The sequence below is a fragment of the Bos indicus genome, chromosome 9 (assembly GCF_029378745.1).
Source record: "Bos indicus isolate NIAB-ARS_2022 breed Sahiwal x Tharparkar chromosome 9, NIAB-ARS_B.indTharparkar_mat_pri_1.0, whole genome shotgun sequence".
In the NCBI taxonomy this organism is placed as follows: Eukaryota; Metazoa; Chordata; class Mammalia; order Artiodactyla; family Bovidae; genus Bos; species Bos indicus.
Genome location: NC_091768.1, coordinates 19,425,594 through 19,444,920, shown reverse-complemented (window position 1 = coordinate 19,444,920; position 19,327 = coordinate 19,425,594). Strand labels below are relative to the sequence as shown.

The following is a 19,327-nucleotide window of genomic DNA, read 5'->3' as shown; positions in this document are numbered from 1 at the left end:
TAAATGAAACTTTATAATGTTAAATTGTAAACATGATTTTCTTTACCTGTTTACATAATAAAATCCATGGCTCGTGAAGTAGGTAGGGAAAGATTGGATTTTCTAGTTTTTCTTCATTTTTTCCCCTCTGGAATGCGTTTCCTTCTAGAAAAAATGCAGTCACCTTGGAGATTAAAGTTTGCTGTTCTCCACTATGGCAAACTTCCAGATGCCTCTTTTAAAGGGCAGGTGCTCTGTATATTGAGGCCAAGGTTTAATGAACTTTGAGTAAATAATATTCAAAGTTTTTGTGAAATGTGATATGTACACTTTAAAGATTTCGTGTGCTTTTATTTTTTTAGGCTGGAGTCATTTATCTTGTTCTTAAATTATGCCAGATGTTTTTGATTTGAACATCACACAAAAGAAAGCCTCTGAGAAAGCGTTTAGAATCACATCTGTACTGCTAAAGTGTTTTCCATTTTCAATCACTGATACATGGGATTAAGTTCTTAATACTGACGAGAGTATTTTTGGAGAATTTTTGTCTTATACGCATACTTCAGTTAATCCTCACAACAAAAGGAAAAATAGACCTGGAAAGGGTTTAAGTTGAATTGCCCAAGGACCAGTGAAGTGGTAACTCCAAGTCTCAAATGTTCTGTCATGTTGTCATCATCTTTCCAGAAACAAAGATTTCTAATTAATTTTAAAAACCATCATTAATTAATGAGATTAATTAATTAATCTAATTAATTTTAAAAAACCATCATTTCAAATTATAATCCCAAATATCTTGGCACAGATGACTTGATTATCATGACATTTTGTATTTATTAGGCACCATGCTAATGCTGACGGTGACCATCTTATCTGCAGAGGTAAAAATGGTGGAGCCTGGTGTTGCCATCTTTTAAAACAGTGTAAAATAATTCCTTGTAAACCATGAGATATTGTTTTGCTGGATCAGAATATGTTTCTTGAACTGTCTTAAAAGATTTCAAACATTTCTTAATAAAAACAATGTATTAAAAGCTCTAAGTAAAACCAAATATTTAAATATTGTAAAATCATTTAAAAAAAGTTTTAAAAAATGTTTCCTTAAAGGAAACAAAATGACTAAAGAATGTTATGGAGTCACTTGTGTTAGGATAAGTCAATAATTCTATATCTGATACAGCTTTCACTTTACGTTATTACTGTTTCTTTTTCAGCCCCTAGGAAACCAAGCCCTAAGTGTCCTCCAAACAAAAAGGGAGTCCGAGCAGGATTTCGCTCCCAGAGCCTCAGTAGGCAGCCATTTCCGAAAGATCCTGATCTTGTTACAAAACAGGTTCTTTCTGCAAGACTGCTAAAAATCAACGAATTGCAGAATGAAGTAACTGAACTCCAGGTCAAGTTAGCCGAGCTGCTAAAAGAAAATAAGGCTTTGAAAAGGCTTCAGTACAGGCAAGAAAAAGCCCTGAATAAATTTGAGGACACAGAAAACGAAATCTCACAACTTATTGCTCGTCATAACAATGAAATTACAGCACTCAAAGACCGCTTAAGAAAATCTCAAGAGAAAGACCGGGCAAATGAAAAAAGGGCTAAAGAGACAGAAGGTGAACTACTTAAGACCAAAATTTCCTTACAGAAACTGAAAAAGATCTCTGAAGCTAAACACCTACCTGAACGAGTTGATTTAGCAAAGAAACTTGCTTCTGCAGAGTTAAAATTAGATGACACAGAGAGAAGAATTAAGGTAAAATTCCCACAGTTTCTAATTGTGCTGTTTTGTGTTATTTTTCATTGGGCATTTGATGTGCACTTTTAAGACTGCTTATTGCAGTTCAGCATTTGCTTGGAAATTAAATCTGATTTTTTTTTTAAAGTATCTTTCTGAGTAAGAGATTAGGAAAAATTTAAGATTTTATTTTTAAGAGCAAGATGTGAAAGATTGTATACATTAACGGGCCACATGATAATAGATGTTTAATTCCCAAAATCTTAGCTATTTGGGGGAAATACACTGTTTGATTATGTGATTATTTCTTTAAAATTGAAAATGATACTATAAGAGCTATGCTAAGTCACTTAAGTTGTTTCCAACTCTGTGCGACCCCATAGACAGTAGCCCACCAGGCTCCCCCGTCTCTGGGATTCTCCAGGCAAGAACACTGGAGTGGGTTGCCATTTCCTTCTCCAATGCATGAAAGTGAAAAGTGAAAGGGAAGTCGCTCAGTCGTGTCCGACTCTTAGCGACCCCATGGATTGCAGCCTAACAGGCTCCTCTGTCCATGGGATTTTCCAAGCAAGAGTACTAGAGTGGGGTGCCATTGCCTTCTCCAACTATAAGAGCTATAGTATATAAAACTGACATTTGGGGCCATTGTGTAAGAAATGCCACATGAATAACTTCTGTTTTTATTTCTTTGAACATTTGTGAAAGATATATTTTGGGGCAGGGTGTGCTTCTACTCCCTCAAGTAAGACTTGATGTGAAAAGTGGGTGGAATGATGCTGAGTTAATAGTCTGAGAATATAGCAGATCTTACAAAAAATTTTTTTTCTTGAAATTAAAGGAAAAGAGTACTACCCCATGACTGTTATATGGAGAACATATATTAGATGCTACCTGGTGTGTGTGTATATATATATAAAATCTGTTTAGAAAGTAAAGGTTGGGAAAAAGTATGAGAATAATGTTTGCTGTAAGAATTCTTTGAACAAGAGAGAGTCAGAACTATAAACTAGCTTCTCTGCAATGTATTAATTAGATGTTTTTAGTACCTGGTATATACATAGTACTTCTTAGTCTATGTACTATACCAGACTCTATATACCAATGCCCTGCCCAAAGAGAGTGGCTTATTAAATAGAGTATATATCAGTGGCCAGAAAAAGAACTTAGCTTATTCTCAAAAATTAGCAACCATTAACTTTTGCTTCAGTATACAGAAGATATCTTATTGCATAGGTTCCACCAGTGATCAAGTCAAACTGCAGAGCAAACATATGAAAACTTACTTTGTAGGACCATTTACCTACCTATGTAGTGGGGTGAGGGTAGGGGATAGAAGCAACTATTGTCATGAATAGCTGATGTTTATTTTTAAAGGGAAGTACAAAATGTGACCATATGGATTTTAAAATTAGGAACCAAGAGCGCAGAAGGTTGATTATTAAGTATGGTTAAAAACAACCCACACCTCAGTGTGTATTTCTGTAAAACTAGAGAGAACATGGAATTGTAGTGCACACGCATGTACGCACACACCCCACACACGTATACTGCAGTTCTGTCTTATAGCCTGTTATGAAGGGGGTTGTTGGAATGATAGAGGAGGAAAGAAAGAGAAGGAAGAAAGGAAAACTTGAACAAATCTGTGGATTCTGTGTTGTAGATGGAGTTGAATTATGTGGCTACCCACTTGAGGGCATGAAAATCAGTCATCTGTGATAAGTGTGAAAGTATTAGTCAGTCAGTCACGTCCGACTCTTTGTGACCCCATGCTCTGTAGCCCTCCAAGGTCTTCCGACCATGGGATTCTCCAGGCAAGAATCCTGGAGTGGGTTGCCATTTCCTCCTCCACGGGATCTTCCTGACCAAAAGGGATTGAACCCGCATCTCCTGTGTCTCCTGCCTTGCAGGCAGATTCTTTACCCGCTGAGCCCTCAGGGAAGCTTCAGGTCTTTGAAATACTTACTGTATAGTGTTCTCAATACTTAGGTTTTTCTTACTGGAATAAGAAAAAAAGAAATTGGTGTTAATTGTAGATTTACATGTATTTAAAAAAATTAGATCACATAGTCCCTCCATCCATTTTCCCCAGTGGTAACATATAGCATAAATAGACTATAATATGTTGTTGTTTGGTCACTTTTGCAACTCCATGGACTGTAGTGCACCAGGCTTCTCTGTCCATGGGATTATCCCAGATAAGAATATTGGAATCGGTTGTCATTTCCTTCTCCAAGGAATCTTCCTAACCCGGGGATTGAATCTGTGGCATCCACTGATCTGTTCACCATTTCTATAATTTTTTAAAGAATGTAATATAAACAGAATCTTCTAGTATTTAATCTTTCAAGGTTGGCAGATTTATTTTTTCTCTTGAGCTCCATCAGAGCTGTTGCATGTATCAATAGTTCGTTCCTTTTTTATTCCCAAGTAGTAGTCCATGACATGGATATCAAGAGTGTTATGGTATATCCTGTTGAAGGAAATTTGGGTTGTTTCAAGTTTTAGTTATTAACTAATGAAGCTGCTGGCTTCTCTGGTGGCTCAGACAGTAAAGAATCTGCCTGCAATTCAGGAGACCTGAGATGTCTCAAGACATTTCCGTGAGAAGAGAATGGCAACCCAATTCAGTATTCTTGCCTGGAGAAGTCCATGGACAGAGGAGCCTGGCAGGCTACAGTCCTTGGGTCTATGGCCATTCAGGAACAGGTTTTTGTGTGAACATTAGTTTTCATTTCTCTGGGTTATATGAATGAAAGTTCACTTGATGAATTGTTCGATAAGCACATTTGGTTTTGTAAGAAACTGCCATTTTCTTTTGTAAAGTAGTAGTACCATTTTACATTTTTACCAGCAATGCATAAGTGATTCACTTTCTCCACATCCTTGTCAGCATTTGATGTTACCACTTTTTAAAATTCTAGCCGTTCCTATAGGTATGTAGCGATATCTCTTAGTGTTAATATTATTCCTAATGGCTTATGATGTTGAACATCTTTTTAAATGCTTATTTGCCATTAGTAGATCCTGTTCATTTGCTTGTTTTTTGCCTATATTTCTAATTGTTCTTTTACTGTTGATTTTCGATAGTTCTTTATATATAATAGATACAGGTTCTTCGTCAGATACATGGTTTGCAAATATTTTCTCACTGTGTAGCTTGTCTTTTCATCCTCTTACAGAGTCAGAGAGTTTTTAAAATTTGATGTGGTCCAATTTGTCAGATTTTTCTTTCATGGATTATCTTTTTGGGGTCAGGTCTAAGAATTCTTTGTCTATCCCTGTCAGCCTTTGCCTGTAGACCTAAAGATTTTCTACTATATTTTATCCCCAAACTTTACAGTTTTATGTTTTACTTTAAAGTTCATGATTCATGTTGAGCTGATTTTTATGTAAGTTGTGAGGTTTAGGTTGAAATGCATTTCTATTTTTTTTCCCTGCCTATGTAGTACCTAGTTGTTCTAGTACCATTCGTTGAAAAGGCTATTCTTCCTTCACTGAATTTGGCACCTTTGTCCAAAATCAGTTGGGCATATTTTTGTGGGTCTATTTCTGGATTCTTTAGTCTCTTCTTCTGATGTATATGTCTTTTCCTCTGCTGACACCACATTCTTTTCATTATAGACTACATCATAAACCTTATATATGTGATTATGGTAGAGTGATTCTGCTCATCTTATGCTTTGTTTTTAAAGTGACAGTTGCTCAGTCATGTCCAACTCTTTGCGATCCCATGGTCTATACAGTCCATGGAATTCTCTAGGCCAGAATACTGGAGTGGGTAGCCTTTCCCTTCTCCAGGGGATCTTCCCAACCCAGGAATGGAACTGGGGTCTCCCGCACTGCAGGCGGATTCTTTACCAGGTAGTTGTTCGGTTTTTTTTGTTTCATGCCTCATTCAGTTTTTCAGATTTTACTTAATCTTTTTTCTTCCCACCTCAGTACCACTGCCTGTAAGGGTAAGGGAGGAGTCTAAGAACTATTGTGTTTCATTTTGCAAATGAACTAAAATCAGAGAAAGTCCTGAGCGTCCCTTGAAATTGCAGTAAAATCCTTGTAGTGCTGACTTTAAGTTTTATGCTATTCTCTGCTAAGGATGACTGGTGTTTTTTTGGTTTTGTTTGGTGTAGCCTAGTAGCTCAGATGGTAAAGCATCTGCCTGCAATGCAGGAAATCCGGGTTCAATCTCTGGGTCTCGAAGGTCCTCTGGCAGGAAATGGCAACCCACTCCAGTATTCTTACCTGGAGAGTTCCAAGGACAGAGGAGCCTGGCAGGCTACACAGTCCATGGAGTCTCAAAGAATCAGAAATAACTGAGCTACTAACACACAGTATTTTAAGAGTCCTTAAACTGGAACTTGTGACAGGCAGATTTGTTTATCTGTTTGTAGATTGCCTCATCCCGGAAGGGATTTTAAGCCACAATTCTTATTCCCCTTGTGTTGTATTTTCTTTTTAGGTGAGGAAAAAGAAAGCATTCTTCAAGGTTACCTCTAAATAGTTGAGCTGTGAAAAACTTATCTCTGCACCCTCTATAGGTTGTTTTCAGGTTTATTTTGTTAGTTGATGAAAGTGACAGAATGCATAGTCTAAGTATAGAGCATAGTCTTAAGTAACTTAAGAGTACAGTGGCTTAGAAGTAGATAGATGGTTAGATAGAACCAAAAAAAGTATGAGTCGGGACAGTCACCCATGGGAGTTGCTTCTTGCCAACCTTGTGTGATGTGGTCTGCTGGGTCCTCGGCCGTATGTATACTTGGGATAAAGAGCTGCTTGACAGGGTTAAATTTGTTAAATTTAAAATTGGTTAAATTTGAACTCTGTCCAAAAGGGCAGACAGCTAAATCAGGCTGCATGTTTATTTCTTTATTTACAGTTGGCTTTATACCTTCATTTTGGCTTTTACTTCAATAAGATTGTTGAATAGAGTCCTGTCAAAGTATCAGCCCCATTTAAATATATTTATTTTCATATTAATAGGTATATCAAATTATTAATATTTAAATAAAACTGCAACAAACTGTAAAAAGCTGCAAAAAAAAAAAAAAAACTGTTAAGGTGCTAACATTTATGGCAGTAAAATATTAATAGTTATATAATGCAGCAATTCTCAAAGTTTTTGTTTTGAAGACCCTTTTATACTCTTAAAAATTATTTCACACCCCCCAATACCACAGGAGTTTTGTTTATGTGGGTATATCTATTGATATTTACCATATTAGAAATTAAAATTGAGAACATTTTAAAATGTTTCTTAATTTATTTAAAATTAATAAAAACCTACTACATGGTATCATAAAATCTTTTAATGAAAAACATCTATTCTCTAAACCAAAATAAATTGGGTCAAGAGTGGCATCATTTTATATGTTCACAAATTTCTTCAGTGTTAGGCTTAATAGAGGACAGCTGGGTCCTCATAGCTGCTTCCACATTCAGTCTGCTTCGATATGTTGTTGTGGTTGATAAATACAAGAAAATTCAGCCTCATACAGATGTCTATAGGAGTTAGAAAATAGAAGAATATTTAAAAGCTTTTCAGATTAACTGGATATTCTTTTATACTATTTTAAAACTTGGTAAGTGGTATTCTCAAAGGTTTGTTGCAATGTGGAATCTAAAATCATATCAAAGAACTTTTCATACTCTATCGCATTAAAATCCCTTGGTCTTCTACTTTGAATGAATGTTTTATCCATGAATGATTTTGTATTACCATACATTACTCATTTGGAAAATGTTCATTTGTTGCATTAAGCAATAAATGTTGACGTTTCATTCGTTATGATACATTCATGATGGTGAGTGAAAATAGCAAGCAATATTGTATCATAAAGTAGTTCTGACCTTGCAGACTCCTGAAAGTGTCTCAGATCTTTAGGGTCCCTGAACCACTCTTTGAGAATCACTGACTGAATATCAGTGGTTCATTGTTATCAGCTTCATTAGCAGTTTCCCCAGTTTGCAGTTTCTATTAATGACTGCCCAACTGCACTGTTGTTCACTGGACCTGGAACTGGTCTCCAGTAGGGGCTGAAGACACCAGTTCTCTCCCATCCCTTGTAAGAAAGACTTACAGTGGAGGTTGCTTTCCTGATCTAAGGATGTGGTAGAGATGAGTCAGAGCCACGATCAACTCTGTCATAAAGCAGATACCAAGAGTTGCTAGCTATTGTAAGTATCCTTAGTCACTAAATGGGAAATTATCTACTAAGCTTTATGAAAAGATCATAAGTGTTAATAGCATGTACATAATTATTACAAGTACTCCAGTAAACTGTAGGGCACACATTTTTAATACATTAAAAAATCCAGCTCTGTTTTAAGATTAAATTGGCATAGAGTGAATAACCTTGTCAGAAAAATATAATCAAACTATTAAGTAGGCTTTCTCTCCCTTTTAAGAAATTTCTTAAGATTTGGGGAAATGATTTGAGTAGCCTGAATATCATAGCACTCTCAAAGAAAGTTTGAATAGACTTCTTTCTCTTCTGTTAGTTTTTCTTACAAGAAACTGGCATTCAGATTCCTTTCACCCGAAAGCTGCCTTCAAGTAGGTATTTGTTTCTTGTTGATAAAATAATAATATCATCCTCCACTGGAAATCCGTTTCAGAAGAAAGAATTGATTCAGCCTTGTCTTCCCTACCCTTCCTAGTTTATTCAGAATGAGAACTGAGCTGTGCAATGTTGGCCAGGTAGATTCCTTTTTCTGAATCTTTCCCTGCCATTTAGGTCTCTGCTCTAAATGTTTTTCTGCTCTTTTACTTCCCCATTCCCCACCCCCACGCCCTGAAACTCAAATCCAGAAGGCATGTTTGCCTCACCTACCTGCTTTGTGTCTTAATAAAAGAATTAAGTTAACTAAGACAGAGTAATAGAAGTCAAACCAGGAGTTCAGCTCGATTCTTCCCTGCTCTGTTGCTGTGAGCCCTCTTAATGCTCAGACTTCGGTTGCTTCATTTGTGGAATTAAATGATTCTGAGGCCACTCTCAGGTCTGAAAGCTGATGAGTCTAAATAATATTTTTAAACTTTTCATGTGTCAAAAGGTTTTAATATGGTAAACCATATTTATTTAAAAAATTATCCTTATGTCTATTACTGAATGTTGCAGAAATGAAACATTTCTGATGTTGACAAAAGGAACTGATTTATTACAATTTATTTATTGTAAAATAAATATTTATTGAGATCCTGTTAATTTTTTATTGCAGAATAATTTAAGAAATTGGCTAGATTTTGTTATTTACAAGTTTCTTTTTTTTTTTTATCATTTTTGGTAGACAAAGATTTACAATGAAATTATAGGATCTGTGATTGAAGCGCAAAGTTTAAACCATTGCAGAAAGTAAATTTTGTAGTGTTCTTAAAACTGCCCATTTAGATAGAACAATTATTATAGGAATTTCAAGTTAATATTTAAAATCATAACTGTCTACTGAAAAAATAATAGAAGCACTAAAAAAGGCCTGAAAGTTCAAATAATACAGAGAGGTGTGTAATGCTATGCTATCCTTTGTAACCCTCTTCCCAAGAAGTAATGCACATGGTTATATATGTGTATATTTTTTACTCTCTAACTACAAGTGAAGGTGTACCATACACATTGCTTCATGTTTTTTTCACTGAAAATGTATTTTGGTGCTCTTTACATATCCTTGTGGATATATGTGTAATATATATATGTGTGTACACTCACATACACATATATTAAATCTGCCTCACTTTTATTTTCTGTTTTTCCGGTTTTATTGGGGTGCAGTTTGACATATGTATACGTTTAATGTGTACAGCATAAAGATTTGACATAAATATTGCAAAGATATTCCTGCAACAAGTTTAAATCTCCATCACCTCATATAGATACAGTGAAAAGAAAAAGCAAAAAAAGAACTTTTTTTTTGGTAATGAGAACTCTCTGGTTGCTCTGTTAAACAACTTTCATATATATTCTACAGCAATGTTACCTTTAGTCCTCATCCTATATATACATCAAATGCCTAGTACTTTTTAAGTAGAAGTTTGTACCTTTTGACTACTTTCATCCAATTCTCCTCACCACCCCTGCCCCCTGCCAAGTCCACCACCGCTACTGGTAACCACAAATCTGACCTCTTTCTCTATGAGTTTCTTTTTCTAAAGATTATTACATACACACACATACACACCCCTCACAACTTCTTTATCCACTGATGAATAATGGACATCAGTGGACACTTAGGTTATTTTCATGTCTTGGATATTATAAATATATGCTGCTATAAACATGAGAATGCACATATCTTTTTGAGTTAGTATTTTAATTTCCTTGAGCTATATTCCCAGAAACAGAATTGCTGTATCATATAATAGTTCTATTTTTAATTTTTTGAGGATCCTCCATCCTTTATCCCATAGTGGCTATACTCGTTTACAATCCTACTACCCATCGTTCTAATGGGTATGAGGTGTTAACTCATTGCGGTTTTGATTTGCGTTTCTCTAGTGATTAGTCATGTTGAACATGTACTTTTGGCCTTTCGTATATTTTCTTTGGAAAAATGTCTATTCAGGTCTTTTGCCCATTTTTTACTTTGGTTATTTGTGTCTTTTGTTAACCAGTTGAATGAGTTCTTTATGTATTTTGGATATTAACCTCTTAGTACAAATAATTTTTTCCGCATTCTGTAGGTTTTCTTTTCACTTGATGGTTGTTTCCTTTGCTGTACAGAAGCTTTGTAGTTTGATGGACTGTCACGTATCTGTTGTTGCTTGTGCTTAGGTGTCATATCCAAAAAAAGTCATTGCCAAGACCTATATTGAGGAGCTCACTTTCAGTGTTTTCTTCTAAGGGTTTCATGGTTTCACATCTTACATTTTTTAATCCATTTCAGATTGACTTTTGTGAGGCATAAGATAGGGGTATAGTTTCATTCTTCTATATGTGATTAGTTAATTATCTCAGGACCATTTGTTGAAGAGGCTATGTTTTCTCCACGGAATGTTTTTGACTCCCTTGTCAAATGTTAGTTTTGACTTTATATGTGTGGATTTATTTCTGGCTCAAAACTGTTCCATTGATTCTTTGTTTTTATGCCACGGCCATACTGTTTTAATTACTGTGTGATTATGTGCATCCTCAGTTATGTCTGACTCTTCGTGACCCACTAGGACTGTAACCCACCAGCCTCCTCTGTCCATGGGATTTCCCAGGCAAGAATGTTGGAGTAGGTTGCCATTTATTTAGGGGATCTTCCTGACCCAGGAATTGAACCTAAGTCTCTTGTGGCTCCTGCATTGTCTGGTAGATTCTTTACCACTGAGCCACCTGGGAAGCCCCTTTAATTACTATATAGTATTAGCTTGAAGTCAGGAATGTGTGATGCCTCCTGCTTATTGTTATTCTTCTTGAGGATTGCTTTGGGTAATAGGGGTTTTTTGCCATTCAATATAAAATTTAAGATTGTTTCTTTCTGCTTTTGTTTAAAAAAATGCCATTAGGTACAGCAAAAACTAATACAACATTGTAAATCAGATATACTTCAAATAAAAAAGGTAATTTTAAAAATAGCATTGGAATCTTAATAGTGATTGCATTGAATCTGTAGATGGCTTTGGAAGTGTGGACATTTTAGCAATATTCTTCCAATCCATGAACACTGTATACCTTCCATTTACTTATGTCTTCTTTGATTTCTTTATTAGTATCTTGTATCTTTCAGAGTAGAAGTTTTTTTAATTTCCTTGGTTAACTTTATTGCTAAGTATATTATTGTTTTGATGCTGTTGTAAATGGGATTGTTTTCTTTCTTTTTCAGATAATTTTTTAGTGTATAGAAATGCTACTGATTTTTGTATTTTAATGTTAGGTTCTCTAATTCTACCCAATTCAGTGATAGCTAACAGTTTTTTGGTTGAAGTCTTTGGCATTTTCTGTATATAAAATCATGTCATCTGCAAACAGAGACAGTTCTTACTTCTTCCTTTTTAATTTGGATGCCTTTTCTTTTCTTGCCTGATTGCTCTGGCAAGGGCTTTCAGTGCTATATTGAACAGGAGTGGTGAGAGTGAGCACCTGTCTTATTCTTGATCTTAGAGAAAAAGTTTCAGCCTATCACAGTTGAGTGTCATATTAGTAGTGGGCTTGTCATATATGGCCTTTATTATGTTGAGATATAATTCTTATAATTTGTTAAGAATTTTTATCAAGAACAAATGTTGAATTTGTCGCATACTTTTCCTGCATTTATTGAGATAGGAGGTTTTTTTTTTTTCGTTCCGTTAATGTGGTGTACTACATTAATTGATTTACATGTATTGAGCCATCCTTGCATCCCAGCTATAAATCCTACCTAATCATGATCATCCTTTTACTGTGCTACTGACTTTGATCTGCTAGTATTTTATTGAGAATTTTTGCATCTCTATTCACCAGAGATATTGATTGGTAGTTTTTTATTTCCTGGTACTGATACTTTCTATCTTTAGTGTTAGGGTGATATTGGCCTTGTAAAATGAATTTGGAAGCATTTCCTCTACTTTTATTTTGTTTTTGTTGTTCAGCAAAGTTACTGGTGAAGCCATCTGGGTTCTGTTCTTTGCTTCACTGCATTTGGTTGCTGATTCAGCCTCCTTACTAGCAATTGGTCTATTCAGGCTTTGTTTCTTCTTGAACCGGTCTTGATATATATATATATTTTTTTTAGTTGAAGTATAGTTGGCTGTACAGTATTATGTAAGTGACAGGTGTACAATATAGTGATTCAAAAATGTTAAAGGTTATACTCCATTTATAGTTATTGTAAAACATTGGCTGTATTTCCCTTGTTGAACAGTAATATATCATTGTAGCTTATTCTATACCTAGTAGTGTGAACCCCTACCCCTGTATTGTTCTTCTGCCTTCTCTCTCCCCACTGGTAACCGCTACTTTGTTCTCTATACATGTGAATCTGGAGACAGGGAGAGACACAGGCCTTGCTCTCCATTCAAGTGCCACTGTCAGCAGGGCTGTCGGGTGGGCTCCACAGCCTGTGGTGTGCTCTGCTGAGGCTTCCTGGTCAGGCAGGCTGAACACTGTCTTCAGCAACAAGTAAGGCTGTGAGTTCGTTTCCTGACCCGAGCTCATCAGCTAAGTATCTCCAAGGCCACTGGTGCTCTTTGTGGGCTTGACTCAAGTCAGCCTGTGCCCCAGGTTCACTGGCTGAACAGGTGCTACTAACTTTGTTCTGGGGGCCACCCGTTTTGCCACTTACCTGCCCATCAGCTCAAGAACTGCTGGGTTGTGCAGCTTCCGGGTGTTCTTGTCAGCCCTTCCCGTCGGATGGGGGCCGGCAGGGACCACACTCCATGGTGGACAGGGCTGTGACCTGACTTCTGCCTGGGTAGAGCTGGGAGAGCCCACTTCAGGCAGCTCCTCAGTTTTCCTGAACAGTTTCTCTAGTAGGAGGGGCTGGGCGCCATGATCCACATGGTGGGGCAGGGGGGCTAAAACTCAGCTCCTCTGTTGGATGTGGGCAGACCAGGCTGCAGGGCTGGGAGATCTCTTCATTTGAAGGCCCGAATTAGGCAGACTTGTGCCCCACCCGAGTTCCCTGGCCAGACTGTGCCAGCCACTTGGGCTGCAGCAGAGCAAGCTGCTGGTTGGGTTTCCTGTGTGTGCTCTGCAGGCAGGAGCTCTGTCCTCCAGGACCCCAGTGCTGCTGGCTGGAAGCCCCTCCTCCCTTTCTCTGTCACAGTCAGATTCCCAGTGGTTGAGCCCGCAGATGCTCTGTGATTCCCATGGGGCGAAACCAGAGCAGGAGTTCCCAGAGGTGACCCCCAGTGCTGGGGGTGCTGGATGTCAGCCCTGTGCGCTCCTTTGCCCCTGGAGCTGTAGGCAGGGTGCTACACTGGGGAAAGGGCCCTCGGTCAGCGCGTAGCTGTTCCTCTCACCCTTTCTTGCAGTCTGTCGCGATCTGTGTGCTGCGGGACGTGCTTCAGCCTCATTTCTGTGTTCTGAGATTCGCTCAGCGATGTCTTATTCTTGCATAGTTACTTGTTTTTCTTTTAAAGGGGAGCCAAGTCAGGAACAACTGTGTCATCATCTTGGTTATGCCATTCTTGCCTTCTCATTCTTTTTAAAGGCTCTGTATTACTCCACTGTATGTATCTCATCCTCTGTCGTCCCCTTCTCCTCCTGCCCCCAATCCCTCCCAGCATCAGGGTCTTTTCAAATGAGTCAGTTCTTTGCATCAGGTGGCCAAAGTATGGAGTTTCAGCTTCAGCATCAATCCTTCCAATGAATATTCAGGACTGATTTCCTTTAGAATGGACTGGTTGGATCTCCTTGCAGTCCAAGGGACTCTCAAGAGTCTTCTCCAACACCACAGTTCAAAAGCATCAGTTCTTCAGCGTTCAGCTGTCTTCACAGTCCAACTCTCACATCCATACATGACTACTGGAAAAAACATAGCCTTGACTAGATGAACCTTTGTTGGCAAAGTAATGTCTCTGCTTTTTAATATGCTATCTTGGTGGGTCATAGCTTTTCTTCCAAGGAGCAAGCGTCTTTTAATTTCATGGCTGCAATCACCATCTGCAGTGATTTTGGAGCCTGAGAAAATAAAATTGGTCACTGTTTCCATTGTTTCTCCCATCTGTTTGCCATGAAGTGATGGGACCAGATGCTATGATCTTAGTTTTCTGAATGTTGAGCTTTAAGCCAACCAACTTTTTCACTCTCCTCTTTCACTTTCATCAAGAGGCTCTTTAGTTCTTCTTCACTTTTTGCCATAAGGATGGTGTCATCTGCATATCTGAGGTTATTGATATTTCTCCCGGCAATCTTGATTCCAGTTTGTGCTTCATCTGGCCCGGCATTTCTCACGATGTACTCTGCATATAAGTTAAATAAACAGGGTGACGATACACAGCCTTGATGTACTCCTTTCCCAATTTGTACAGAGATTGAATGACCACCTAACTAGGAATGTAAAAACTGTTCCTATAGGGTACACGGAGGTCCTTGGTTATACAAGGGTCTAAGGCCTTTCTAATTAAGTTACAGTAACACTGAGCTATACACAAAACAACTGACATTTGTAGACCTGTTTTAACAATGCAGTTATTAAAGTATATATTGCTTTATTAACTAATAGAAAAATAAGTGAAAATAAATTCAGTTATTCTTTGGGTTTACTTGCAAAAATTCAATTCTGTAAAGCTTTATTTCTCTCTTTAAAGAGTTAGAATTCTATCTTATTTCTTCAGATATTTACATTTTTTTTTTCTGTAATGAAAATGTTTGTTACAGTTTTAGACAAGGGTTTCCCTAGTGGCTCAGAGGTTAAAGCATCTGCCTGCAATGAGGGAGACCTGGGTTCAATCCCTGGGACAGGAAGATCCTCTGGAGAAGGAAATGGCAACCCACTCCAGTATTCTTGCCTGGAGAATCCTATGGACAGAGGAGCCTGGTGGGCTACAGTCCATGGGGTCGCAAAGAGTCGGACACAACTGAGCGACTTCACTTTCACTTTCAAAGTGAAATAGAGGAAAAAACACCCATGGTCCTTCCAATCAAAGATTTTTTTTCTTTTTCTATCCCACATCTTCAGTTTCTTAAAATATTTGAAATTTTTCCTTATGAAATACTTTGAACATAGAGAAGACAACAATATTTAAAACATTCTACCTATTTGATATTTTGCTAATTTTGCTTAGATCATTTTTTTAAATTCACCCATTCCAGTCCATTTTAGTTCACTGATTCCTAGAAAGTCGACGTTCACTCTTGCCATCTCCTGTTTGACCACTTCCAATTTGCCTTGATTCATGGACCTAACATTCCAGGTTCCTATGCAAGATTGCTCTTTACAGCATCGGACCTTGCTTCCATCACCAGTCACATCCACAACTGGGTATTGTTTTTTGCTTTAGCTCCATTCCTTCATTCTTTCTGGAGTTATTTCTCCACTGATCTCCTGTAGCATATTGGACACCTACCAACCTGGGGAGTTCCTTTTTCAGTAACCTATCTTTTGCCTTTTCATACTGTTCATGGGGTTCTCAAGGCAAGAATACTGAAGTAGTTTGCCTTTCCCTTCTCCAGTGGACCACATTCTGTCAGACCTCTCCACCATGACCCATCCGTCTTTGGTGGCCCCACACAGCATGGCTTAGTTTCATTGAGTTAGACAAGGCTGTGGTCCAAGTTATCAGATTGGCTAGCTTTCTGTGATTATGGTTTCAGAGTGTCTGCCCTCTGATGCCCTCTCACAACACCTACCATCTTACTTGGGTTTCTCTTACCTTGTGAACTTGGGTTCACTCTTGGCAAGAGTGAACGTTGACATTCTAGGAATTAGCGAACTAAAATTAACTGAAATGGGTGAATTTAACTCAGATGACCATTATATCTACTACTGTGGGCAGGAATCCTTTAGAAGAAATGGAGTAGCCCTCATGGTCAACAAGAGAGTGAGCAATGCAGTACTTGGATGCAATCTCAAAAACGACAGAATGATCTCTGTTCAATTCCAAGGCAAACCATTCAATATCACGGTGATCCAAGCCTACGCCCCAACCAGTAACGCTGAAGAAGCTGAAGTTGAACGGTTCTATGAAGATTTACAAGACCTTTTAGAACTAACACCCAAAAAAGGTGTCCTTTTCATTATAGGGGACTGGAATGCAAAAGTTGGATGTCAAGAAACACCTGGAGTAACAGGCAAATTTGGCCTTGGAATACGGAATGAAGCAGGGCAAAGGCTAATAGAGTTTTGCCAAGAGAACGCACTGCTCATAGCAAACACCCTCTTCCAACAACACAAGAGAAGACTCTACACATGGACATCACCAGATGGTCAACACCGAAATCAGATTGATTATATTCTTTGCAACCAAAAATGGAGAAATTCTGTACAGTCAGCAAAAACAAGGCTGGGAGCTGACTGTGGCTCAGATCATGAACTCCTTATTGCCAAATTCAGACTTAAATTGAAGAAAGTAGAGAAAACCACTAGACCATTCAGTTCAGTTCAGTCGCTCAGTCGTGTCCGACTCTTTGCGACCCCATGAATCGCAGCACACCAGGCCTCCCTGTCCATCACTAACAACCGGAGTTCACTCAGACTCATGTCCATTGAGTCATTGATGCCATCCAGTCATCTCATCCTCTGTCGTCCCCTTCTCCTCCTGCCCCCAATCCCTCCCAGCATCACAGTCTTTTCCAATGAGTCAACTCTTTGCATGAGGTAACCAAAGTACTGGAGTTTCAGCTTTAGCATCATTCCTTCCAAAGAAATCCCAGGGCTGATCTCCTTCAGAATGGACTGGTTGGATCTCCTTGCAATCCAAGGGACTCTCAAGAGTCTTCTCCAACACCACAGTTCAAAAGCATCAATTCTTCAGCACTCAGCTTTCTTCACAGTCCAACTCTCACATCCATACATGACCATTGGAAAAACCACAGCCTTGACTAGATGGTCAACAAAGACCATTCAGGTATGACCTAAATCAAATCCTTTGTGATTATACAGTGGAAGTGAGAAATAGATTTAAGGGACTAGATCTGATAGGTAGAGTGCCTGATGAACTATGGATGGAGGTTCACGACATTATATAGGAGACAGGGATCAAGACCATCCCCATGAAGAAGAAATGCAAAAAAGCAAAATGGCTGTCTGAGGAAGCCTTACAAATAGCTGTGAACAGAAGAGAAGCAAAAAGCAAAGGAGAAAAGGAAAGAAATTCCCATTTGAATGTAGAGTTCCAAAGAATAGCAAGGAGAGAGAACAAAGCCTTCCTCAGCAATCAATGCAAAGAAATGGGAAAAAAAACAGAATGGGAAAGACTAGAGATCTCTTCAAGAAAATTAGAGCTACCAAGGGAACATTTCATGCAAAGATGGGCTCGATAAAGGACAGAAATGGTATGGACCTAACAGAAGCAGAAGATATTAAGAGGTGGCAAGAATACACAGAAGAACTGTACAAAAAATATCTTCCTGACCCAGATAATCACGATGGTGTAATCACTCACCTAGAGCCAGACATCCTGGAATGTGAAGTCAAGTGGGCCTTAGAAAGCATCACTACGAACAAAGCTCGTGGAGGTGAGCTTTTCCAGTTGAGCTATTTCAAATCCTGAAAGATGATGCTGTGAAAGTGCTGCACTGAGTATGCCAGCAAATTTGGAACACTCAGTAGTGGCCACAGGACTGGAAAAGGTCAGTTTTCATTCCAGTCCCAAAGAAAGGCAATGCCGAAGAATGCTCAAACTACCGCACAGTTGCACTCATTTCACATGCTGGCAAGGTAATGCTCAAAGTCCTTCAATCTAGGCTTCAGCATTGTGTGAACCAAGAACTTCCAGATGTTCTTGATTTAGAATAAGCAGTGGAACCAGAGATCAAATTGCTAGCATTGATTGGATCACAGAGAAATCAAGGGAATTCAAGAAAAACATCTACTTTAGCACTGACTGTGCTAAAGTCTTTGACTGTGTGGACCACAACAAACAGTGGAAAATTCTCAGAGGGATGAGAATACCAGACCACCTTACTGGTCTTCTCAGAAACCTGTATGTAGGTCAAGAAGCAGTAGTTAGAACCAGACATGGAAGAACAGATTGGTTCAAAATTGGAAAAGGAATATGACAAGGCTGTATGTTGTCACCCTGCTTATTTAACTTATATGCAGAGTACATCATGTGAAGTTCAGGGCTGGATGAATCACAAGCTGGAATCAAGATTGCCGGGAGAAATATCAATAACCTCAGATATGCAGATAATACCACTCTAATGGCAGAAAGTGAAGAGGAACTGAAAAAGAGCCTCTTGATGAGGGTGAAAGAGGACAGTGAAAAAGCTGGCTGGAAATTCAACATTAAAAAAAAACTGAGATCATGGCATCCGGTCCCATCACTTCATGGCAAATAGAAGGGGGAAAAGTGGAAGCAGTGACAGATTTTATTTTGGGGGGCTCCAAAATCACTGATCACAGTCATGAAATTAAAAGATGTTTGCTCCTTGGAAAGGAAAGCTATGATAAACCTAGGCAACGTATTAAAAGGCAGAGATCACTTTGGCAACAAAGGTCTGTATAGTCAAAGCTATGGTTTTTCCAGTAGTCATGTACAGATGTGAGAGACAGACTGTAAAGGAAGTAGAGCACTGAAGAATAATGCTTTTGAATTATATTTCTGGAAAAGACTCCTGAGGATCCCGTGGACTATAAGGAGATCAAGCCAGTCAATCCTAAAGGAAGTCAACCCTGAATTCATTAGAAGATCTGTTGCGGAAGCTGACTTTCCAATACTTTGGCCACCTTATGCAAAGAGCTGACTCATTAGAAAAGACCCTGATGCTGGGAAATAGTGAAGGCAAAAGGAGAAAAGGATGTGGCAGAGGATGAGGGGGTAAGATAGCACCACTGACTCAATGGACATGAATTTGAGCAAACTCCAGGAGATACTGGAGGACAGAGGAGTTGATATGCCTCAGTCCATGGGGCCACAGAGTCAGATATGACTTAGCAACTGAATAACAAGAAATGATTTTAAAATTTCTACTACTTCTATAGTTATATGCCCCATTTTAATTCCTAATACAGTGAATATGTTCCTCCTCTTCTTGATAAAGCTTGCCAAAAAAATGTAGCATGTAT

At 38.4% G+C, this 19,327-nt stretch overlaps 1 protein-coding gene across 2 annotated transcripts in view; it reads left to right on the top strand.

The window, feature by feature from the left end:
• LCA5 (lebercilin LCA5) overlaps nt 1–19,327 on the top strand; it is a 58,684-nt gene that overhangs the window by 20,913 nt on the left and 18,444 nt on the right. For both annotated transcript variants that reach the window (XM_070795770.1, XM_070795771.1), the window contains exon 3: nt 1,194–1,723. In XM_070795770.1, the coding sequence (XP_070651871.1) occupies nt 1,194–1,723 (530 nt within the window). The remainder of the gene's footprint in view (nt 1–1,193; nt 1,724–19,327) is intronic.